Genomic DNA, 25311 nt, shown 5'->3' on the forward strand with positions numbered 1-25311 from the left:
TGTTAAAAGCAGCCACTCAGTGTTACCTTTCTGTTCGACTCTGTGATCACAGAAGCGGCTTCCTCAGCAAGACTGGCCGGTGTCCTGCATGTAGCATCTTAGCTTAGTGTGATGCAGTGCATAGGCACAAACCACAAACACAGCAAGTTCCACACTTTCAGGAGAGGAAACACGCTTTCTTAAGTATTTTCTCTTGGTCACACAAAACGGAAGGATAAAATCCGTGGTTACATCCATGTTTTGAAGACCATTCTCAGTCTGTGCAGGGCTTCACTTGTGCTGTTTTTCTGAAACATTATTAAAAGAAACTCTTGGAAAATCTGGCCACCTGCAACACTAGTCATTTTAGTGTATCCTTGTTAAACACAGATTTTAACCATTTTGACATATTTACTATCAAAGTCCACAAAAAACACTGATTTCACATTGTAAAAAACTAAAATTTTCCCAGTCATTTCAGTCATGACATCATCAAAGTCCATATTCCTCACAGTTTGACATTTCTGAGTGTTTATCAGCAGCAGGTGAAATCAGGCTAATTTCCCCATGTTTATGACTTAATTTTTCAGGTTATATAGCACCAAAAATAAAACAAAATACATCAATTTTTCATAATTCATTTTTAGTTAAAATAGCTTATTTTGACATTTTATTTAGTGGCGATACACACTTTAACAATCCAGCACCATTGACAAGGGAGGTAGACATTGTTCACATCACAGAATCTGTACTTTTAGAGTTTCAAATGATCTTTTATTAAGTACTGACTCAGGTGATTCAACTGTTGTTGTGCTTTTAGATCTTACTGCAGCATTTTACACTGTAAAATTCACCTGGAACATTTTGTGGGCATCACAGGTAGGGCCTTAGAGTTGTTCAGGTCCTATTTATCACAGAGGACCTTCTTTGTCCACCTTAGTGACTCTGTATCATCCTCTGCCCCTCTCTCATGTGGAGTCCCCCAATGTTATAATCTTGGTGCAATCCTCGTCTCCCTGTACCTCCTCCATTTGGGTTTGATTTTTAAAAAACATGGCTAATTCTACCATATTTATGCCAATGACTCCTAAATCTACCTCCTATTCAAAAGAAATGATGTCAAATCCATAACACCACTGTCTTCACAAGTCTCTAAATACATTAGTACCAATCTTTACATCTGACCTAGTGAAACCATATGTTCCATCGAGGTCGCTCGGGTCCTTCAGTTGCTCTTCGTCCCTAAAACACAGCTAAAAACCATGGGTGACCAAGCTTTCTCATTTGCTGCTCCCAGACTTTGAAATGAGCTCCCTCTATATGTTAGGTTGGCCCCCACATTGCCTGTTTTAAAGACACATTTTTATTCCTTGGCCTTTAACTTAGAATGATAGTGGTGTGTTCTGGTGTAATATGTCTCTTGTTGTGTCTTTTGTTCGGATTTGTTGTTATTTTATTGGTTTGTTTATCTGCTTTACAGCACATTGCTAAAGGCCCCTTCACACATAACACGAAAAAGGCAGAAACCGGAAGAAAATCCGTGAACCAAAAACAAAATGGGGAACCACGAAACATTCCACCTGCTGTCAGGAGGGGCACATGGTTGGACAGGTGTGCACGACACTGCAGCGACGGTATCGTGCACTCTCGTGTTCACACGGATGAACACAGTGCGAGCACGTGGAAAGTCACGCACACAGCAGTGGAGGAAATTTTTTTTTTTAAAACACCACAATTCACTATACTTAATTCCTGTTAGAAAGAGCAGAGTTCGCTTTCGCCTAGATGTACACCAGGAACTAATGAAATGACGTGGATTACTGTTATCCCTTTTATGTTTTACATGAATTACCTGATGCGCTTGTCTCATGAAGAGCCTGCCTGCTCCCATGCCATGAAGAGTTGGGCTTCGCTGCAAATGTGATCTGTGTTTTAATTATTACAATGTGGGGAAATCCCGCAGTGATACACGCCTCGCGGGGACGTCCCGTGGGGTGATTTCCTGCATGGCACGATATTCACCAGTGTTGCGGTGCGCTGATGCAGCGGTCAGCTGAAGCAATATGTTTTAATTTATTCCCATGTCAGAACAGCATGCCGATATCTGTGCTTCACATTACAGTTGTGTGAGCTCGTATCCTACAACCCACTACAGGTGTTCCCCAGCTATGACTTGCGAGCACAGATATCTGAAGAGCTGCAGGTCGCAGGACACACTGACCTCTGTCAGCGGACCTCGGCAGCTCACAGAACAAAAAGGCTCACTCTCTGTTGCTTTGTTGTGTGATTTTAATTTTATGTATGTATTATTGTTTGTCCTGCATCTGTCTGATGTCTGTGTTTATGATATAACACCTTGCATGCACGGTCACGTCCATCTTTCAGTCGGTGGTCAGCCTACATGCACCGTATGTCTACAGCAGAGTGTATGAGCAAAGCAATCACACATGAATGAGTTCATGCCTTCACCATTATTTGCAGTGTTGGGGAAAGTAACTTTGGAAAGTTACTTCATTAGTTAATTAATACAGTTATATTTTACAGTTACTTCATACAGTTAGTTCATTAGCAGCTGCGGACACCTTGTTGGCAGCTGCTGAATGTAATTAATAAAGTTACTCATAATCTAATTTGGTTATTTTTAAGATTTAGTACTCAGAAAAGTAACTATTAGTTACTTTGCTGATGAGTTACTTTGCTGATTGCTCAATCTTACGAGTAACCCAGTTACATTACTCGTTACCTTATTAGTTACATTACTTATTAGTTGCAAGTTTTCGGCAGATACTAATAAAGTAATTGCATAATGCTGCTAATGAAGTAACTGCATAAAGCAACTGTATAAAGCAACTAAAAAAGTAACTTGTCAAAGTTACTTTTCACAACACTGCTTATTTGTTTTTTTAATTTCCATGCTTTCTGTCTGTCATGTAAACTACAGTTTATGTGGTGAAAGTGACATCAGCTGGTCGAGCGGCTTTATACCGTGCTGCACGTTCAGACACTGGCAGGTCCTTATGAGGGCATGAGCGCCCACACACACATGTGCATTGTGTGTTCTCCAGCTGAGTTGCAGTACACAGCGTACACCTAGACACTTTCCACAGACAGGTCGAATGTGGTAGCCTACTGTCTACTATTGTACCAGGAGCGTGAATAGCCCCACCTTTTCTGAGTGTCCAGCAAGTGGTGTTAGATGTTCGTGTGTGGCACCTGGAATTTGGCCAACACCTGCCGAGAGGGGGATCAAATGAGCATGCACAGGGCATTCGCTGTCTTTTGACTGCTTGTATGCATGAACGGTTGTGGCGACAGGTGTATAAGGCATTTGAGGCAGCTCCGATTGTTCAGGAATGGCATGCAATTCCTCCTTCGTGCGCTAGTCGGCTTCAATCGTGTTATGTGTGAAGGGGCACTAAACTCTGCTGCTTTTTTAAAAATTGCTCTATAAATAGAGCTGATTTGGATTATATATATACTGTATGTTACGTCTTTAAACTTTGAAGGTAGAACTGGCAATATTGTATTTACCCCAGTGAAAATATGGTAGCGTGGTTAGGTTAGCAACACAGTAGGTTGTATTTATTTCCATATACAGAATTGGAACACAAAGGACATGCTTCAGTGAATATCTCCTAATTTATCTACCAAAGCGATAAATCAACGAAAAGTCCAACTGAATGCCATGGTTCAAATTACAGATGGGGGGAAACCTCAGCGCCTGAGGGCGAATTCTTGTTCACACAGGGGGAAGGCATGTCGATCCAGTAAATGAATAGAGAGGTCAGTCATGTGTGATAATTTAATTGCTTGATTTTGTAAGGGATGTCTACACAGGTGTCATCATGGAGGGGGAGCCTCTCTCTGCACTTTGTACGCCTGCTCTGGTGGTGGATGTTGACATAGTGAAGAGAAATGCCCAGAAAATGAGAGAACGCTGCCAGAAACTTGGAGTCCAACTTCGACCACATATGAAGACCCACAAAACTCTGTATGACTCTGTATGACACAAACATGCATTTCCAGTACTGTCATTTAACCAGTTTTGAGTAAAATCTGCTATTGTTTTTCCATCTAGTGAGTGTGCTGATATAATGACGGCTGGTTCACAGAGGTGCATTGTAGTCTCCACTTTGGCAGAGGCCTGCTTCTACGCTGACAATGGATTTGATGACATTCTTTATGCGTATTCTCTACCGTTTGATAAGGTTCTTAACACTCATATGACACTGTACCTGCTACACTAAAACTGTGACTAACCTATACACAGTGTTGCCCCGAAGGCTCAGTGGCTCATGAAAATACAGGACATCGCCACTCAAACAGTCATCATTACACTGCTGGACAAATCCTTAACAAAAATCAAATGTCTGGCAAAAAAGCTGTTTTCCGCCTGGCATTTTGTCTGGTGACAGAATAGTATAGAGAAATCACAAAAAAAGGTTGGAGGGCAAAAAAAAAAAGCAGATTTTACCTGCAGCCACTCGTATGTTTTCTGTATTCCCAAATCAAATGTCTACAAGAGTTTGTCGTAAACTCTGTGAAACACAGTAGCATGTTTTTTTGTTTGTTTTTTGTTTTTTGTTTCATGCAGAATGCAAAAGGTGAAACCTTCGAAAACTGGATGCAGACCGTTATCATAAACCGGAGTACAAAAACCCGTTGCATGGATGCCAAAGTATAATCCAATCTAGACTTGGTGCATTTCAGAAAAATTAACTCTTCTCATCCTTAAACCATTTAAGAGAAAGTAGTGTGCAGTTTTGCTAGTGGTAATGGCGTTACACCTGAGCAAATAACACCCAAATATTCACTGAAACAAAACAAACATTCAGTCTGGCTCTGAAAGTACTGTTAGGTTCTTTTATCATGGTGAGTGATCGTCAAAAAGAATTGGACAGGACACGGACTTCAAAGTTTAGATGTTATATTGTAAAGAGTTGTTACACTGATACAGGAATCATCTCAGCGCTGGAATCTTGAACAGGTCGCATGCAAACACCTGGAACAAAGAACCCAGATTTGCACTCTACACTACCTTTTGTTCCTTCAGCGAAGCCACCCCCATATGGGCGGTCCTTAACCTGGCTTGAATCAGCATCTATGTGAGGCTGCAAAGTGTAGTGAAAATTGGTGCTGTCTGTTCGCGGTGCGTTCATGGTTGTGATGTAAAAATCTTATAGTGTGTGTTTATGTATGTAGTGTAGTGTGATGCAATAACGTGACGCATGCTGATTGGTTTTATCAATTAAACATCTATATAAAGATCAGATGGTTTTATCAACTAGACAGTTGTAAAAAGAGCAGATAGTTTTACCAAATACAAGGACATTTTTTGCATCAGCCATTTTGAAAAGCAGTTAGGTTAAGATCAGCTAGTTACAAGGACATTTTGGATGTGTGTCAGCCATTTTGTGTTATGCATCATGGAACACTCTTACAGTACCAATAGCCTGATTCTGGTCAAGAGAGGAACTCCACTGTTAGAAGAGGTCTGAGATTAGAAAAATCTAATGTGTCAAAATAAACAATATCAGCAGGGTTGGGTAGGATTACTTTGAAATGTAATCCAAAAGTAATCAGATTACAAGTAATCCAAATGTATGTACATACATACATGTAATCCACATGTATTCTTTCAAAGTAATCCTACCCAACCTCGAATATCAGGGACATGAGATAAACTCAGGAAAAGCTAACATAGTCTTGCTAAAGTCAGACAGCTAATGGCTGCTAGCTGTAGTCATAGAAAGTTTAAAGAAGTTAAAGTGAGATAATGAAAATAGCTTATGCCAAAAAAGCTAAACGAAGCATGTAAATATCAGAGAAACATTCTTGTAAGCTAGCTAAAGTCAGTAAGTTTGGGAAAGTGAAGTAACGTCAGAAGAAAAAAAAAAATCTTGCTTAAAGTCATAAAAAGCTCAAGAAATGATATTTAGCTTTATGATACACAACAATGTTGTCAAGTTCAAGATAACGGGAAATGCTCACAAAATGAGCATGGAAACAAATTATTTATTTATTTATTTATAGCTCTTTAATAATAAATATGTCAAGTGCTTTAATATGGTGTAATTTATTGTATTCTTTACTGTGCAGTTCCACTCCAACCAGTAGTGTCTGTGTGGGTTTGCAGGTGGAGAACTGTGCAGCGCTTTCAGAGAGGCTGAATCTGTTCCAAGTCTTACTGGATCACCGTGATGCTCTACAACAGCTCAAAAATAGGCCACTGAGAGACGGTCGGCAGTGGCACGTCTGGCTGAAACTCGACTGTGGCAATGGAAGAGGTGGGGGAGGGCAAAACCTGGACACAGTTAATCATCTGTTAGAGGTCAGTCACCTGCTGAGCCACATGTTTATTCTGTGCCGTAGCTGGTGTCTTGCACTCTGACCCAGAGGCTCTCCAGCTGGCTCAGGCCATTGATGAAGCAGAGGGAGTGGAGCTAACGGGAGTGTATGCCCACTGTGGGAACACCTACAACTGCAGAGGGGTGGAGCAAATACAGGCCGTTGCTCAGGAAACGACCACTTTGACGTTACAGTTCATGGAAAAGTAAGAAAAAAGACAGCAGACCATCAAATTCAACTGCAGTCAAGAAAGATCCACCAGAGGCCAATTAGACCACAAGCAATAGTTTTAGAAAATTTAGTAGTAATTGCTCAATACATTTCCAAATAGATCCATAAGTATTTGGACAATAGTGCAATTTTGTTATTTTGCCCATGTACAGTGCATCTGGAAAGCATTCACAGCACTTCACTTTTCCACATTTTGTTATGTTATAGCATTATTCTGAAATTCATATTTTCCACAAAAGCCTTTGCCACAGCATCCTGTTTCCACTGATCATCCTTGAGATGTTTCTACAGCTTAATTGGAGTCCACCTGGGGCAACTTCAGTTGATTGGACGTGATTTGGAAAGGCACACGCCTGTCTGCATACATTTAAGTTTCCACAGTTGGCAGTGCATGTGAGAGCACAAATCAAGCATGAAGTCAAAGGAATTGTCTGTCGACCTCTGACACACGATTGTCTTGAGGCACAAATCTGGGGAAGGGTAGAGAAACATTTCTGCTGCTTTGAATGTCCCGATCAGCACAGTCAATCAATCAATCAATTTTTTTTTATATAGCGCCAAATCACAACAAACAGTTGCCCCAAGGCGCTTTATATTGTAAGGCAAGGCCATACAATAATGATGTAAAACCCCAACGGTCAAAACGACCCCCTGTGAGCAAGCACTTGGCTACAGTGGGAAGGAAAAACTCCCTTTTAACAGGAAGAAACCTCCAGCAGAACCAGGCTCAGGGAGGGGCAGTCTTCTGCTGGGACTGGTTGGGGCTGAGGGAGAGAACCAGGAAAAAGACATGCTGTGGAGGGGAGCAGAGATCGATCACTAATGATTAAATGCAGAGTGGTGCATACAGAGCAAAAAGAGAAAGAAACAGTGCATCATGGGAACCCCCCAGCAGTCTACGTCTATAGCAGCATAACTAAGGGATGGTTCAGGGTCACCTGATCCAGCCCTAACTATAAGCTTTAGCAAAAAGGAAAGTTTTAAGCCTAATCTTAAAAGTAGAGAGGGTGTCTGTCTCCCTGATCTGAATTGGGAGCTGGTTCCACAGGAGAGGAGCCTGAAAGCTGAAGGCTCTGCCTCCCATTCTACTCTTACAAACCCTAGGAACTACAAGTAAGCCTGCAGTCTGAGAGCGAAGCGCTCTATTGGGGTGATATGGTACTACGAGGTCCCTAAGATAAGATGGGACCTGATTATTCAAAACCTTATAAGTAAGAAGAAGAATTTTAAATTCTATTCTAGAATTAACAGGAAGCCAATGAAGAGAGGCCAATATGGGTGAGATATGCTCTCTCCTTCTAGTCCCCGTCAGCACTCTAGCTGCAGCATTTTGAATTAACTGAAGGCTTTTTAGGGAACTTTTAGGACAACCTGATAATAATGAATTACAATAGTCCAGCCTAGAGGAAATAAATGCATGAATTAGTTTTTCAGCATCACTCTGAGACAAGACCTTTCTGATTTTAGAGATATTGCGTAAATGCAAAAAAGCAGTCCTACATATTTGTTTAATATGCGCTTTGAATGACATATCCTGATCAAAAATGACTCCAAGATTTCTCACAGTATTACTAGAGGTCAGGGTAATGCCATCCAGAGTAAGGATCTGGTTAGACACCATGTTTCTAAGATTTGTGGGGCCAAGTACAATAACTTCAGTTTTATCTGAGTTTAAAAGCAGGAAATTAGAGGTCATCCATGTCTTTATGTCTGTAAGACAATCCTGCAGTTTAGCTAATTGGTGTGTGTCCTCTGGCTTCATGGATAGATAAAGCTGGGTATCATCTGCGTAACAATGAAAATTTAAGCAATACCGTCTAATAATACTGCCTAAGGGAAGCATGTATAAAGTGAATAAAATTGGTCCTAGCACAGAACCTTGTGGAACTCCATAATTAACTTTAGTCTGTGAAGAAGATTCCCCAATTACATGAACAAATTGTAATCTATTAGACAAATATGATTCAAACCACCGCAGCGCAGTGCCTTTAATACCTATGGCATGCTCTAATCTCTGTAATGAAATTTTATGGTCAACAGTATCAAAAGCAGCACTGAGGTCTAACAGAACAAGCACAGAGATGAGTCCACTGTCCGAGGCCATAAGAAGATCATTTGTAACCTTCACTAATGCTGTTTCTGTACTATGATGAATTCTAAAACCTGACTGAAACTCTTCAAATAGACCATTCCTCTGCAGATGATCAGTTAGCTGTTTTACAACTACCCTTTCAAGAATTTTTGAGAGAAAAGGAAGGTTGGAGATTGGCCTATAATTAGCTAAGATAGCTGGGTCAAGTGATGGCTTTTTAAGTAATGGTTTAATTACTGCCACCTTAAAAGCCTGTGGTACATAGCCAACTAACAAAGATAGATTGATCATATTTAAGATCGAAGCATTAAATAATGGTAGGGCTTCCTTGAGCAGCCTGGTAGGAATGGGGTCTAATAAACATGTTGATGGTTTGGATGAAGTAACTAATGAAAATAACTCAGACAGAACAATCGGAGAGAAAGAGTCTAACCAAATACCGGCATCACTGAAAGCAGCCAAAGATAACGATACGTCTTTGGGATGGTTATGAGTAATTTTTTCTCTAATAGTTAAAATTTTGTTAGCAAAGAAAGTCATGAAGTCATTACTAGTTAAAGTTAATGGAATACTCAGCTCAATAGAGCTCTGACTCTTTGTCAGCCTGGCTACAGTGCTGAAAAGAAACCTGGGGTTGTTCTTATTTTCTTCAATTAGTGATGAGTAGAAAGATGTCCTAGCTTTACGGAGGGCTTTTTTATAGAGCAACAGACTCTTTTTCCAGGCTAAGTGAAGATCTTCTAAATTAGTGAGACGCCATTTCCTCTCCAACTTACGGGTTATCTGCTTTAAGCTACGAGTTTGAGAGTTATACCATGGAGTCAGACACTTCTGATTTAAAGCTCTCTTTTTCAGAGGAGCTACAGCATCCAAAGTTGTCTTCAATGAGGATGCAAAACTATTGACGAGATATTCTATCTCCCTTACAGAGTTTAGGTAGCTACTCTGCACTGTGTTGTTATATGGCATTAGAGAACATAAAGAAGGAATCATATCCTTAAACCTAGTTACAGCGCTTTCTGAAAGACTTCTAGTGTAATGAAACTTATTCCCTACTGCTGGGTAGTCCATCAGAGTAAATGTAAATGTTATTAAAAAATGATCAGACAGAAGGGAGTTTTCAGGGAATACTGTTAAGTCTTCTATTTCCATACCATAAGTCAGAACAAGATCTAAGATATGATTAAAGTGGTGGGTGGACTCATTTACTTTTTGAGCAAAGCCAATAGAGTCTAATAATAGATTAAATGCAGTGTTGAGGCTGTCATTCTCAGCATCTGTGTGGATGTTAAAATCGCCCACTATAATTATCTTATCTGAGCTAAGCACTAAGTCAGACAAAAGGTCTGAAAATTCACAGAGAAACTCACAGTAACGACCAGGTGGACGATAGATAATAACAAATAAAACTGGTTTTTGGGACTTCCAATTTGGATGGACAAGACTAAGAGACAAGCTTTCAAATGAATTAAAGCTCTGTCTGGGTTTTGATTAATTAATAAGCTGGAATGGAAGATTGCTGCTAATCCACCGCCCCGGCCCGTGCTACGAACGTTCTGACAGTTAGTGTGACTCGGGGGTGTTGACTCATTTAAACTAACATATTCATCCTGCTGTAACCAGGTTTCTGTTAGGCAGAATAAATCAATATGTTGATCAATTATTATATCATTTACCAACAGGGACTTAGAAGAGAGAGACCTAATGTTTAATAGACCACATTTAACTGTTTTAGTCTGTGGTGCAGTTGAAGGTGCTATATTATTTTTTCTTTTTGAATTTTTATGCTTAAATAGATTTTTGCTGGTTATTGGTAGTCTGGGAGCAGGCACCGTCTCTATGGGGATGGGGTAATGAGGGGATGGCAGGGGGAGAGAAGCTGCAGAGAGGTGTGTAAGACTACAACTCTGCTTCCTGGTCCCAACCCTGGATAGTCACGGTTTGGAGGATTTAAGAAAATTATCCAGATTTCTAGAAATGAGAGCTGCTCCATCCAAAGTGGGATGGATGCCGTCTCTCCTAACAAGACCAGGTTTTCCCCAGAAGCTTTGCCAATTATCTATGAAGCCCACCTCATTTTTTGGACACCACTCAGACAGCCAGCAATTCAAGGAGAACATGCGGCTAAACATGTCACTCCCGGTCTGATTGGGGAGGGGCCCAGAGAAAACTACAGAGTCCGACATTGTTTTTGCAAAGTTACACACCGATTGAATGTTAATTTTAGTGACCTCCGATTGGCGTAACCGGGTGTCATTACTGCCGACGTGAATTACAATCTTACCAAATTTACGCTTAGCCTTAGCCAGCAGTTTCAAATTTCCTTCAATGTCGCCTGCTCTGGCCCCCGGAAGACAATTGACTATGGTTGCTGGTGTCGCTAACTTCACATTTCTCAAAACAGAGTCGCCAATAACCAGAGTTTGATCCTCGGCGGGTGTGTCGTCGAGTGGGGAAAAACGGTTAGAAATGTGAACGGGTTGGCGGTGTACACGGGGCTTCTGTTTAGGGCTACGCTTCCTCCTCACAGTCACCCAGTCGGCCTGCTTTCCCGGCTGCTCGGGATCTGCCAGGGGGGAACTAACGGCGGCTAAGCTACCTTGGTCCGCACCGACTACAGGGGCCTGGCTAGCTGTAGAATTTTCCACAGTGCGGAGCCGAGTCTCCAATTCGCCCAGCCTGGCCTCCAAAGCTACGAATAAGCTACACTTATTACAAGTACCATTACTGCTAAAGGAGGCCGAGGAATAACTAAACATTTCACACCCAGAGCAGAAAAGTGCGGGAGAGACAGGAGAAGCCGCCATGCTAAATCGGCTAAGAGCTAGTAGCTACGCTAAGCTAGCGGATTCCTAAAAACACAGTGGCCTCCATCATCTGTAAATGGAAGAAGTTTGGATCCACCAGAACTCGTTCTAGAGCTGGCCGTCCGTCTAAACTGAGCGATTGGGGGAGAAGGACCTTAGTCTGACAGCGTGACCATTGGGTTCTTGGTCATTCTGACAGAGCGCCAGCATTCCTCTGTGGGGAGAGGAGAATCTTCCAGAATGATAACTATCTCTGCAGCAATCCACTAATCAGGCCTGTATGGTAGAGTGGCCAGACAGAAGTCACTCCTTAGTAAAAGGCAGCCTGCCTGGACTTTGCCAAAAGCCACCTGAAGGACTTTCAGACCATGAGAAACGAAACGAGTGTCATTTTTGGAGGAAACAGGCACCATCCTTACAGTAAACCATGGTGGTGGCAGCATCATGCTGTGGGGATGTTTTTCAGCAGCAGGACCTGGGAGACTAGTCAGGCTTGAGGGAAAGATGAATGCAGCAATGTACAGAGATCCTGGATGAAAACCTGCTCCAGAGTGCTCTTGACCTCACACTCGGGTGACATTTCATCTTTTAGCAGGACAGTCACCCTAAACACACAGCCAAGATATCAAAGGAGTGGCTTCAGGATAACTACGTGAATGTCCTTGAGTGGCCCAGCCAGAGCCCAGACCTGAGTCTGATTGAACATCTCTGGAGAGATCTGACAATTGCTGTGCACCGATACTCCCCAACCAACTTGATGGAGCTTGAGAGCTGCTACGAAGAGGAATGGGCAAAACTGCCCAAAGATAGGTGCACCAAACATGTGGTATCATATTCAAGAAGACTTGAGGCTCTAATTGCTGCCAAAAGTGCATCAACAAAGTACGGAGCAAAGGCTGTGAATATTTATGTACGTGTGATTTTTTTTTTTTTTTTTTTAATTTGCAAAAAAAAAAACTTTTTGTTGTCATTGTGGGTTGTTGTGAGTAGAATTGTAAGGGAAAAATGAATTTATTCCATTTTGGAATAAGGCTGTAACAACAGAATGTGGAAAAAGTAAAGTGCTATGAGTAGAATGTTGAGGGGTTTCTTTTTTTTCTTTCTTTTTATTTTTTTTAGCAATTCCAAATATTTTTATACATAGAATCTCTTAGTAAGTAATTAGATAAACTCAATATCAACATTATTGTCAAATCAAATCATCACTTTTACATCAGTTTTCTTTACACATTTCAAGGGATGGACACATGAACATTTCCATGTCATAGAAAATGTGTTGAACTTATTTTTCATTAATCATTATGAAATGCATACAGTTTGGTTCAAGGTGGGCGGTAAGGGACACTGGAATAAATTAGTCACACAGTATGGCTTTTGATTATACTGTACTAACATTGTTATCTTTAGCCTGCACCAGTGAACTCTGAGAATCATAAGAACAGGTCTTGGTGGTTTTAGGCTCACCTCCAATCTGTGAGACCTCAGCTTGTGACAGGGTGCAAATAGAGGAGTTGTGGTATTGTTTGAGGCAGTGGCAAAGATGTATGTGAGGGTAGTGCAAGATATGTACCATGACAGTGTGACAGCAGTGACATGTAAAGTATGACATGCATTAAAGGTGGAGGTGGGATTACTCCAAGGATCAGCTCTGAGTCCTTTCTTGTTCACAGTGGTGATGGACTATGGTATTTGCAGATGACATTGTGATCTGTTGTGAGAGTAGAGGGCAGGTTTAGTCTGGTCTTTAGATGTGGAGATATGCTGTGGAGAGAAGGGGAATGAAAGCCAGTAGGAGCAAGACTGAGTACATGTGTGTGAATGAGAGGGAGCCCAGTGGTATAGTGCGGTTACAAGGAGTAGAGGTGGTGAAGGTAGATGAGTTTACATACTTGGGATCAGCTATCCAAAGTAATGGACTGAAGAATATCAGCAAGTGCGAAGGGGAAAGTTTGCAAGACAGTAGTGGGACTAGCTATGTTGTATGGCTTAGAGTTGATTGCAGTAACAAAAAGACAGGAGGCAGATCTGGAGGTGGTAGAGCTGAAGATGGTGCGATTCTCTTTGGGAGTGACAAGAATAGACCGGATTACAAAAGAACATATCAGAGGGACAGCTCAGGTGGGACAGTTTGGAGACAAAGTGAGAGAGGCGAGATTGAGATGGTTTAGACATGTGCAGAGGGGGGACCCAGGGTATACAGGGTATATAGGGAGAAGGATGCTGAGGATGGAGCCACCAGGGAGGAGGAAAAGAGGGAGGCCAAAGAGGAGGTTTATGGATGTGATGAGGGAGGACATGCAGGTGGTTGATGTGACAGAGGAAGTTACAGAGGACAGGGTGAGATGGAAATGACTGATCTGCTGTGGCAACCCCTAACGGGGGCGGCTGATAGAAGATGAAAGAAAGAAAGCCAATCAGAACAGCTGTAGTAACGATAATATCAGGATTACAGGCCACAGAAAGTTGTTTGTTTGTTGAGAGATGGCTGAACACCATGTCTGACCACAGTTACATGGCTTCTTTTCAAAACCTCACTTTGAAGCTTGGTCACATTGAAGAGTGTCAGTGGAGTTTTTACTCATTTAGTGTTCAGAGCAATTTGATGGTATGAATTTATATCAATCAATCAATCAATTTTTTTTATATAGCGCCAAATCACAACAAACAGTTGCCCCAAGGCGCCTTATATTGTAAGGCAAGGCCATACAATAATTATGTAAAACCCCAACGGTCAAAACGACCCCCTGTGAGCAAGCACTTGGCTACAGTGGGAAGGAAAAACTCCCTTTTAACAGGAAGAAACCTCCAGCAGAACCAGGCTCAGGGAGGGGCAGTCTTCTGCTGGGACTGGTTGGGGCTGAGGGAGAGAACCAGGAAAAAGACATGCTGTGGAGGGGAGCAGAGATCGATCACTAATGATTAAATGCAGAGTGGTGCATACAGAGCAAAAGAGAAAGAAACAGTGCATCGTGGGAACCCCCCAGCAGTCTACGTCTATAGCAGCATAACTAAGGGATGGTTCAGGGTCATCTGATCCAGCCCTAACTATAAGCTTTAGCAAAAAGGAAAGTTTTAAGCCTAATCTTAAAGTAGAGAGGGTGTCTGTCTCCCTGATCTGAATTGGGAGCTGGTTCCACAGGAGAGGAGCCTGAAAGCTGAAGGCTCTGCCTCCCATTCTACTCTTACAAACCCTAGGAACTACAAGTAAGCCTGCAGTCTGAGAGCGAAGCGCTCTATTGGGGTGATATGGTACTACGAGGTCCCTAAGATAAGATGGGACCTGATTATTCAAAACCTTATAAGTAAGAAGAAGAATTTTAAATTCTATTCTAGAGTTAACAGGAAGCCAATGAAGAGAGGCCAATATGGGTGAGATATGCTCTCTCCTTCTAGTCCCCGTTAGTACTCTAGCTGCAGCATTTTGAATTAACTGAAGGCTTTTTAGGGAACTTTTAGGACAACCTGATAATAATGAATTACAATAGTCCAGCCTAGAGGAAATAAATGCATGAATTAGTTTTTCAGCATCACTCTGAGACAAGACCTTTCTAATTTTAGAGATATTGCGTAAATGCAAAAAAGCAGTCCTACATATTTGTTTAATATGCGCTTTGAATGACATATCCTGATCAAAAATGACTCCAAGATTTCTCACAGTATTACTAGAGGTCAGGGTAATGCCATCCAGAGTAAGGATCTGATTAGACACCATGTTTCTAAGATTTGTGGGGCCAAGTACAATAACTTCAGTTTTATCTGAGTTTAAAAGCAGGAAATTAGAGGTCATCCATGTCTTTATGTCTGTAAGACAATCCTGCAGTTTAGCTAATTGGTGTGTGTCCTCTGGCTTCATGGATAGATAAAGCTGGGTATCATCTGCGTAACAATGAAAATTTAAACAATACCGTCTAATAATACTGCCTAAGGGAAGCATGTATAAAGTGAATAAAATTGGTCCTAGCACAGAACCTTGTGGAACTCCATAATTAACTTTAGTCTGTGAAGAAGATTCCCCATTTACATGAACAAATTGTAATCTATTAGACAAATATGATTCAAACCACCGCAGCGCAGTGCCTTTAATACCTATGGCATGCTGTAATCTCTGTAATAAAATTTTATGGTCAACAGTATCAAAAGCAGCACTGAGGTCTAACAGAACAAGCACAGAGATGAGTCCACTGTCCGAGGCCATAAGAAGATCATTTGTAACCTTCACTAATGCTGTTTCTGTACTATGATGAATTCTAAAACCTGACTGAAACTCTTCAAATAGACCATTCCTCTGCAGATGATCAGTTAGCTGTTTTACAACTACCCTTTCAAGAATTTCTGAGAGAAAAGGAAGGTTGGAGATTGGCCTATAATTAGCTAAGATAGCTGGGTCAAGTGATGGCTTTTTAAGTAATGGTTTAATTACTGCCACCTTAAAAGCCTGTGGTACATAGCCAACTAATAAAGATAGATTGATCATATTTAAGATCGAAGCATTAAATAATGGTAGGGCTTCCTTGAGCAGCCTGGTAGGAATGGGGTCTAATAAACATGTTGATGGTTTGGATGAAGTAACTAATGAAAATAACTCAGACAGAACAATCGGAGAGAAAGAGTCTAACCAAATACCGGCATCACTGAAAGCAGCCAAAGATAACGATACATCTTTGGGATGGTTATGAGTAATTTTTTCTCTAATAGTTAAAATTTTGTTAGCAAAGAAAGTCATGAAGTCATTACTAGTTAAAGTTAATGGAATACTCAGCTCAATAGAGCTCTGACTCTTTGTCAGCCTGACTACAGTGCTGAAAAGAAACCTGGGGTTGTTCTTATTTTCTTCAATTAGTGATGAGTAGAAAGATGTCCTAGCTTTACGGAGGGCTTTTTTTATAGAGCAACAGACTCTTTTTCCAGGCTAAGTGAAGATCTTCTAAATTAGTGAGATGCCATTTCCTCTCCAACTTACGGATTATCTGCTTTAAGCTACGAGTTTGTGAGTTATACCATGGAGTCAGGCACTACTGATTTAAAGCTCTCTTTTTCAGAGGAGCTACAGCATCCAAAGTTGTCTTCAATGAGGATGTAAAACTATTGACGAGATACTCTATCTCACTTACAGAGTTTAGGTAGCTACTCTGCACTGTGTTGTTATATGGCATTAGAGAACATAAAGAAGGAATCATATCCTTAAACCTAGTTACAGCGCTTTCTGAAAGACTTCTAGTGTAATGAATCTTATTCCCCACTGCTGGGTAGTCCATCAGAGTAAATGTAAATGTTATTAAGAAATGATCAGACAGAAGGGAGTTTTCAGGGAATACTGTTAAGTCTTCTATTTCCATACCATAAGTCAGAACAAGATCTAAGATATGATTAAAGTGGTGGGTGGACTCATTTACATTTTGAGCAAAGCCAATAGAGTCTAATAATAGATTAAATGCAGTGTTGAGGCTGTCATTCTCAGCATCTGTGTGGATGTTAAAATCGCCCACTATAATTATCTTATCTGAGCTAAGCACTAAGTCAGACAAAAGGTCTGAAAATTCACAGAGAAACTCACAGTAACGACCAGGTGGACGATAGATAATAAATAAAACTGGTTTTTGGGACTTCCAATTTGGATGGACAAGACTAAGAGTCAAGCTTTCAAATGAATTAAAGCTCTGTCTGGGTTTTTGATTAATTAATAAGCTGGAATGGAAGATTGCTGCTAATCCTCCGCCTCGGCCCATGCTACGAGCATTCTGACAGTTAGTGTGACTCGGGGGTGTTGACTCATTTAAACTAACATATTCATCCTGCTGTAACCAGGTTTCTGTAAGGCAGAATAAATCAATATGTTGATCAATTATTATATCATTTACCAACAGGGACTTAGAAGAGAGAGACCTAATGTTTAATAGACCACATTTAACTGTTTTAGTCTGTGGTGCAGTTGAAGGTGCTATATTATTTTTTCTTTTTGAATTTTTATGCTTAAATAGATTTTTGCTGGTTGTTGGTGGTCTGGGAGCAGGCACCGTCTCTACAGGGATGGGGTAATGAGGGGATGGCAGGGGGAGAGAAGCTGCAGAGAGGTGTGTAAGACTTCAACTCTGCTTCCTGGTCCCAACCCTGGATAGTCACGGTTTGGAGGATTTAAGAAAATTGGCCAGATTTCTAGAAATGAGAGCTGCTCCATCTAAAGTGGGATGGATGCCGTCTCTCCTAACAAGACCAGGTTTTCCCCAGAAGCTTTGCCAATTATCTATGAAGCCCACCTAATTTTTTGGACACCACTCAGACAGCCAGCAATTCAAGGAGAACATGCGGCTAAACATGTCACTCCCGGTCCGATTGGGGAGGGGCCCAGAGAAAACTACAGAGTCCGACATTGTTTTTGCAAAGTTACACACCGATTGAATGTTAATTTTAGTGACCTCCGATTGGCGTAACCGGGTGTCATTACTGCCGACGTGAATTACAATCTTACCAAATTTACGCTTAGCCTTAGCCAGCAGTTTCAAATTTCCTTCAATGTCGCCTGCTCTGGCCCCCGGAAGACAATTGACTATGGTTGCTGGTGTCGCTAACTTCACATTTCTCAAAACAGAGTCGCCAATAACCAGAGTTTGATCCTCGGCGGGTGTGTCGTCGAGTGGGGAAAAACGGTTAGAAATGTGAACGGGTTGGCGGTGTACACGGGGCTTCTGTTTAGAACTACGCTTCCTCCTCACAGTCACCTAGTCAGCCTGCTTTCCCGGCTGCTCGGGATCTGCCAGGGGGGAACTAACGGCGGCTAAGCTACCTTGGTCCGCACTGACTACAGGGGCCTGGCTAGCTGTAGAATTTTCCACGGTGCGGAGCCGAGTCTCCAATTCGCCCAGCCTGGCCTCCAAAGCTACGAATAAGCTACACTTATTACAAGTACCATTACTGCTAAAGGAGGCCGAGGAATAACTAAACATTTCACACCCAGAGCAGAAAAGTGCGGGAGAGACAGGAGAAGCCACCATGCTAAACCGGCTAAGAGCTAGTAGCTGCGCTAAGCTAGCGGATTCCTAAAAACACGCAAAGTGAATAATGTGTAAATAATTTAGAGGTGATTCAGCAGAAGGAGTGCTTTAGTTAAGGCACGTGAAGATTACACTGTGAAACAAATCGTAATCTAGATAACTAGATCAATCTAACTGCACAGATTAAACAGCTAACAGATACAGCAAAACACCACTGTGCTCCGGAACAGGAAGTGATACAATACCGCAGTGAGAGCGCAGTATATCACCCAAAATGAGAAGGAAAGGCTGTTTTTTCACTCTCCCTTTTTTCAGACGCTTGGTTTGAGTAAGTCATTGTTTATTGGCTGTCAGCAATTAATGGCTTCAGGGCTCGCAAACAATTTTAACATTTCCATCAAATTGAGATTACCTGAGGGGACCTGGTTATGCTCTGTCATTCCAGGCGTGCCATGTTAACAACCACACTTTAGAAGAAACATGTTATTGTTCCATTGGAACTACAAGTAGACATGATTAGTATATTCTAGCTAAATGTCCTGTAGAAATACTTGGTCTAGTAGTGAGTTCTTTCAGCTTCTCTCGTTTTTTCACTTGGGGTCACCACAGCAGACCCCATATGGGTCTGCATGTTGATTTGTTCACCACTGCGCAGGAATAAATATTAGGAATAAGAACTCTTACTCCTTTGAATAAATCTGGATAGTACCTGCAACCGGATGTTGAGGAGTCTCACTGAAGACTATGTAATTTTAACTGACTGTTTCCTGTGTTCCTGTATTTGTATTTTATGTTGTTGTCTGTTGTACGATTGTATGATTTGACCATTTTAACCACAGCATTGCAAGCCCAAGACAAATTTCCCTTGGGATAATAAAGTTGACCTTGACCTTGAACCAATCTGATGTAGGCATTTTTAGCATGACTAGCATAACCTTTTCAGTACTTTAGTTTAGCCTCAAGTGTGCAAGCCCAGGAGTTGCTACAAAAAAAACATCTTTCCTGTTAGTTACAACAGGAGAGGTGACTGTGCTGATCTGACCAACAGTTATCCACATGCATGTCAGGAAGAAAGTGCACCGCACGGTCATATGTTGAATATCTGTGGGTTCTCCATCCTCTAGGCTGAAGGCTGTTGGTATCACCTGTAAGTCCAGCATTGGCTCCACCCCCTCCTGTAGTCATCCAATCAAAGACATGGCACAGCTCAGCGAGGTGCATCCAGGAAACTATGTCTTCTATGGTGTGTGGATTTTTCAGTAGGTGGAAGTAAAATAGTGTAATGACAATAAAACAACCACTGCACATTTTGAAAGTAACTCTGAGGTTTTATATGTTTTAGTGTTTTGTTGGTTGTTTTTTGATGACTTTAGATGTGCAGCAGTCTCTGATTGGATCCTGCACTCTGGAGGATGTAGCTGTGAGGGTTTTGACCAGAGTCATCGGCCACTGTCCTCACAGGAACCAGCTCCTGGTTGACTGTGGGTGGAGTGGACTCAGGTATGACATTCATCAGTTGTGTGGACTATCTTTGCAAAATGGCCTCTATCTACTAAAATGCTATTGAGTGATACTGTCATGTGTCGGACGCAGCCCGGAGAACCGACCAGCGTTTGAAGGACCCAGTATGAAATAAGCAGAGCACGGTACAAAGGATAACAGAGTTTAATAAACATAACAGTGAAGTGATACGAAAACAACAAAAGAGTGCGCGGTCTGGCGTGGTGGATTGCGGTGCGCTCCCTGCAGCGCTAACGGTCCGGAGCCAGAAAACTGTTCGGACCCAAGGACCCCTGCCGACACCCCCCAGGTGGCCGCGACAAACCGAGTCTGTGAAAGAAGAAATCATTATGTGAGTCCACACTCAACACACAGAGAGACCACTCAAAGGTGTACAAACAGCAAACACTTCCTGGCTTAATTGCAAATCAGCTTCCCACCCTGCAGGCATAGAACACCCTGTTCACAAAACTCCACTGCAGTGGAAGCTGATTTAAACGACTAACATACAGCTCAATATAATAAGGTGTGAGAGACACCACATTTACTGACTGTATAAATGTTAGTCACAAAACCAAACGTACCTCAGGAAGTGTGCTGACGAGCGTGAGACCTCACCCCCTCCTCTTTCACAGACCATGCATCAAACCTGGACGTTCTCTGCATCCACTGATGGGAGATGGCTCTAGAGACGACGATCTCACCCGTCTGGTCACAAGGTTGAGTCTCTGGCAAATACACACTGTGTACTCCAGTCTTAAATGCCACCATGTTCCAATCCATGTAGATGCACCACAGCTGTGAGTCCTGACGAGCCGCAGGTGATCAGCCTCAGGTGATCAGGGTGAGGTCCTGATAAACTCAGCTACACAGCCACTCAGTCCCAAATGCGCACCACCTGGGAGGAAAACCAAAAGACAGAAACAGAAGACACACAAAAGCCAGCCAGGCACGCCAGCCACAACAGATACAACACATATTGGTATAAATTAATAGCCTAGATAACTGTTTGTTTGTAATATATATATATATATATATATATATATATATATATATATATATATATATATATATATATATATATATATATACGGTAGTGTTCAGAATAATAGTAGTGCTATGTGACTAAAAAGATTAATCCAGGTTTTAGGTTTTGAGTATATTTCTTATTGTTACATGGGAAACAAGGTACCAGTAGATTCAGTAGATTCTCACAAATCCAACAAGACCAAGCATTCATGATATGCACACTCTTAAGGCTATGAAATTGGGCTATTAGTAAAAAAAAAAAAGTAGAAACTACCCCTTACTACCCCTTCCAAAGCTGGTGCCTATTTATATTTCATATTCATATTTCATATATTTTATATTTCTCAATGTGGGATTCCATCATCTACAGTCCATAATATAATCAGAAGATTCAGATAATCTGGAGAACTTTCTACACGTAAGCGGCAAGGCCGAAAACAAGCATTGAATGCCCGTGACCTTTGATCCCTCAGGCGGCACTGCATTAAAAACCGACATTGTGTAAAGGATCTTACCGTGTGGGCTCAGGATCACTTCAGAAAACCATTGTCAGTTAATGCAGTTTGTTGCTACATCTACAAGTGCAAGTTAAAACTACCATGCAAAGTGAAAGCCATACATCAACAACATTCAGAAACACCGCCGCCTTCTCTGGGTCCGAGCTCATTTGAAATGGACAGACACAAAATGGAAAAGTGTGCTGTGGTCTGATGAGTCTGCATTTCATTTGTTTTTGGAAATCATGGACATTGTGTCCTCCGTTCAAAAGAGGAAAAAGACCGTCCAGATTGTTTCCAGGGCAGAGTTCAAAAGCCAGCATCTGTGATGGCATGGGGTGTGTTAGTGCCCATGGCATGGGCAGCTTACACATCTGTGATGGCACCATCAGTGCTGAAAGGTACATCCAGGTTTTGGAGCAACACATGCTGCCATCCAAGCAACGTCTTTTTCAGGGACGTCCCTGCTTATTTCAGCAAGACAATGCCAAGCCACATTCTGCACGTGTTACAACAGTGTGGCTTTGTAGTAAAAGAGTGCAGGTACTAGACTGGCCTGCCTGCAGTCCAGACCTGTCACCCATTGAAAATGTGTGGCGCATTATGAAGCGCAAAATATGACAACGGAGACCCCGGACTGTTGAACAACTGAAGTCATACATCAAGCAAGAATGGGAAAGAATTCCACCTACAAAGCTTGAAAGGATTCAAAAGAATTTTATTGTCATATGCACAAAAGAACATGTTCCCTGCACAATGAAATGTGTTTGCTGCATTTAACCCATCCTAATTGCCAGTTAGGAGCAGAAGTCACCTTTAGGTGCCCGGGGAGCTTCAACAATTAGTGTCCTCACTTCCCAAACACTTATCGAGTGTTGTTAGAAGGAAGGGTGATGTAACACGGTGGTAAACATACAACTGTCCCAGCTTTTTTGAAATGTGTTGCAGGCATCCATTTCAAAATGAGCAAATATTTGCACAAAAACAATAAAATTTATCAGTTTGAACATTAAATATCTTGTCTTTGTGGTGTATTCAGTTGAATATAGGTTGAAGAGGATTTGCAAGTCATTATATTCTGTTTTTATTTACATTTTACACAACGTCCCAACTTCATTGGAATTGGGGTTGTAACTGATCTCTAGTTAATATGAGTAATAAAGTAAAGCAAGTCCTTTATAGGCCTTGAGGCCCATTGGACCGGATGCTAAGATAAGATCAACTTTATTTATCCCGAAGGAAATATTGCACATAACTCAGAATAACTGAATAACTCTGTTATTATGTATTCATCCTGCTAAAAGGGGAAGAATTATACAGTCTGATTGCCACAGGTAGGAAAGGCATCCTGCGGCTTTGTGTGGTGCACCTCAGTGGTCTCACTCTATGGCTGAAGGTGCTCTGACAGGAAGTTACTGTGGCATGGCATGCAGGCGGTGGGAGGTGTTATCCAGGATGCTGAGCAGTTTCCTCAGCATCCTCCTCTCTGATACCTTCCTGAGTGTTTCTCTTGTTCTCATGGTGTGAAGTGAGCAAGAGTCCATGACTCCCCTTGGATGGGATGCCAATCCATGGCAGGTACTACCCCTGCCAAAGCTGGTGCCTATCTATAACTGGGTGGACTGAGACAATGCAGAGTGCTTAACACGTAGCTCAGTGGATAAGGAGCTGACCTGCTTCATATCCAACTCATGCTACTTGTCTGTATCCTCGGAGAAGGCACATAATCTGCACTGTCTCAGTCCGCCCAGCTGTAAAATAGATACTAGCCTTGCGAAGTAAGTGTGAGGCATCATTGTAAAGCACTTTCAACATCTGTTCTCTTATCTTCTCTTGGGATTTCAACCTAGGTCCACATGTTGGCAGGTCAGCTCCATATCCACTGAGCTACCTGCTCTGCAGTTAATAAGTGTAGTGTTGTATTATTTGTAGTAATTATAGTATGAGCAGCATTATCATTATTTTTGAAATCATGAAGTTTTGCTTTTTCACTAAAAATCAACTTAACCCTTTTCTTCAGTTCATAATTGCAGAGGGAATACAAATTCAAAAATTATGACTATGTAACTCATGTCCTCACCACTGCCGCTCCGATTAATATCTTCCATTTGCATGTCTTTTATTTGTTATGTCTTTTTTGACACTTCACTCTTTTTGCTCACTCAGTCTGGATGGAGCTGGAAAACTTCCCACGGGATACACTGTGATTGAAGGACATCCAAACCTCAAGTAACTCAGTCTGTTTCCTGCACTCACAGAGCTACAGTTGTAACTGTACTGAAATACTGACAACAGGAGTTTCCTGCCAGGTTGTTGTCTATGACCCAGGAGCACGGCAGAGTGGAGCCCCTCTCAGGTCAGCTGGACTACAACAAATACCCGCTGGGGTCGCTGCTCCACCTGATGCCCTACCATGTTAGTAATACTGCTCTATCGCTCTCCCTTTTTGTGTCTCTTCATGACTCACTGTGTCTTTGTTGGATTCTGCAGTCATGTGCAACCGCGATGATGCACCCTGTATACCACGTGCACTCTGAGGGACATCTGGTGGGGAGGTGGATGCCCACACGCGGGTGGTGAAGAGCTGTTGCTCACGCATGACCTTCCAAAGTTGTAGCCACTCAAGCTCCCAGGTGTTGATTATATTAGTAGTGAACAAGAGCAATCCGAGATTTCTGACATCCGCCAAAGCTTGACGAGGACTCATAATAAATATGACTCACATCGTGTCACAGACTTTACCTGGATCCAGATTCCACAACACAGTGAATAAATGCGAACTGATCCAGAATTGTCCGACAAGATGCTGAAATCTGATATTTAATTCACAAGCTGAAACAAAACGATCTTGGTTTTACATCATGTTGTTGTATCTGTGAAGTAGTTTTGACATAATCCTTAAAAGTCTACAAAGTGAAATCCTGATCCAGAATCCAGATCTCGATATAGATCACCTCCGAAATTTAATGGAGTCTTTCATGGCCTAACACCAATGTGTGGTGAACATCCGTTAAGTAGTTATGATGTAATCCTCAAAATCCGACAAAGAGTACAAATTGAAATCCTGATCCAGAATCTAGATCCGGATCACCTCCAAACTTTAATGGAGTCCTCCATGCCCTAATATCTATCTGTGGTGCAAATTTGGTGAGAATCCGTGACGTAGTTTTTGATATAATCCTTAGAAGCCTATATAAAATGAAATCTTGATCCAGAATCCAGATCTGGACCACCTCCAAAATTTAATGGAGTCGTCCATGGCCTAATATCTATCGGTGGTGAAACTTTTGTTAAAATCCGTGCAGTAGTTTGATGTAATCCTGCTAACAGACAGACAAATAAATAAACGCTGATGATTTTATTATGTCCTTGGTGGATGTAATTACCTGTAGTTCAATAATAAATATATAAAGTCTGTAATCTCCAGGTGCATAATATGCACAGTAGTACTGTAAAAGTCAGAGATAACTGTGTATAAATACTTGAAGATTTAACATTTTGAGTGAAATGTTGTTGTTACAACTATTTTCTCATCTGACTAATATAATGATGCCGCATGTTTAAATGTATACATTTATAATGAAAACCAAGTAAATCTTGCATGCAGCGTGTGACGTGCTGGAGTTTGAAACCAGTAAAATGAGTGTGATGCAAAGGAGATGATTCCTTTTTTTTACTTTGCTTGTTAGAGCTTAGCAGATAATGCTGAAAAAAAAATCACATAAAGCCCAATCACAAAACTACAAAGTAGAAATCTTTAGGAAATGTGCATTTGTTTACACACACACACACACAAACATGCATATGCATATGCATATGCAGCTACAGTGAAGCAAATA

The 25311-nt window shown here is 41.6% G+C and overlaps 1 protein-coding gene and 1 long non-coding RNA gene across 2 annotated transcripts; one reads left to right on the forward strand and one right to left on the reverse strand.

The window, feature by feature from the left end:
• LOC117522479 lies at nucleotides 1–15530 on the reverse strand. The gene is made up of 3 exons (XR_004564223.1): nucleotides 15519–15530; nucleotides 10551–10555; nucleotides 1–102 (listed from the first exon to the last, which is right to left on the reverse strand). It is a non-coding gene; the product is annotated as an uncharacterized LOC117522479 (long non-coding RNA).
• Nucleotides 3778–24289, forward strand: zgc:162816 (uncharacterized protein LOC571260 homolog). Its single transcript, XM_034183901.1, has 9 exons — nucleotides 3778–3970; nucleotides 4058–4187; nucleotides 6116–6266; nucleotides 6352–6532; nucleotides 19571–19689; nucleotides 19820–19946; nucleotides 23639–23701; nucleotides 23782–23887; nucleotides 23963–24289. The coding sequence occupies exons 1-9, from the start codon at nucleotides 3825–3827 to the stop codon at nucleotides 24050–24052; spliced, it is 1113 nt and encodes a 370-aa protein (XP_034039792.1). The 5' UTR covers nucleotides 3778–3824; the 3' UTR covers nucleotides 24053–24289.
• Nucleotides 24290–25311: the final 1022 nt, after the last annotated feature.

The sequence above is a fragment of the Thalassophryne amazonica genome, chromosome 12 (genome assembly GCF_902500255.1).
Source record: "Thalassophryne amazonica chromosome 12, fThaAma1.1, whole genome shotgun sequence".
Classification (NCBI taxonomy): domain Eukaryota; kingdom Metazoa; phylum Chordata; class Actinopteri; order Batrachoidiformes; family Batrachoididae; genus Thalassophryne; species Thalassophryne amazonica.

Bases quoted from the DNA above. Each gene is read 5' to 3' on its own strand.
- zgc:162816 (XM_034183901.1), top strand. From the start codon at position 3,825: ATGGAGGGGGAGCCTCTCTCTGCACTTTGTACGCCTGCTCTGGTGGTG. The intron at 6,267-6,351 runs GTGGGGGAGGGC...TCTGTGCCGTAG, and splicing joins CGACTGTGGCAATGGAAGAG to CTGGTGTCTTGCACTCTGAC. The intron at 23,888-23,962 runs GTTAGTAATACT...TGGATTCTGCAG, and splicing joins TCCACCTGATGCCCTACCAT to TCATGTGCAACCGCGATGAT.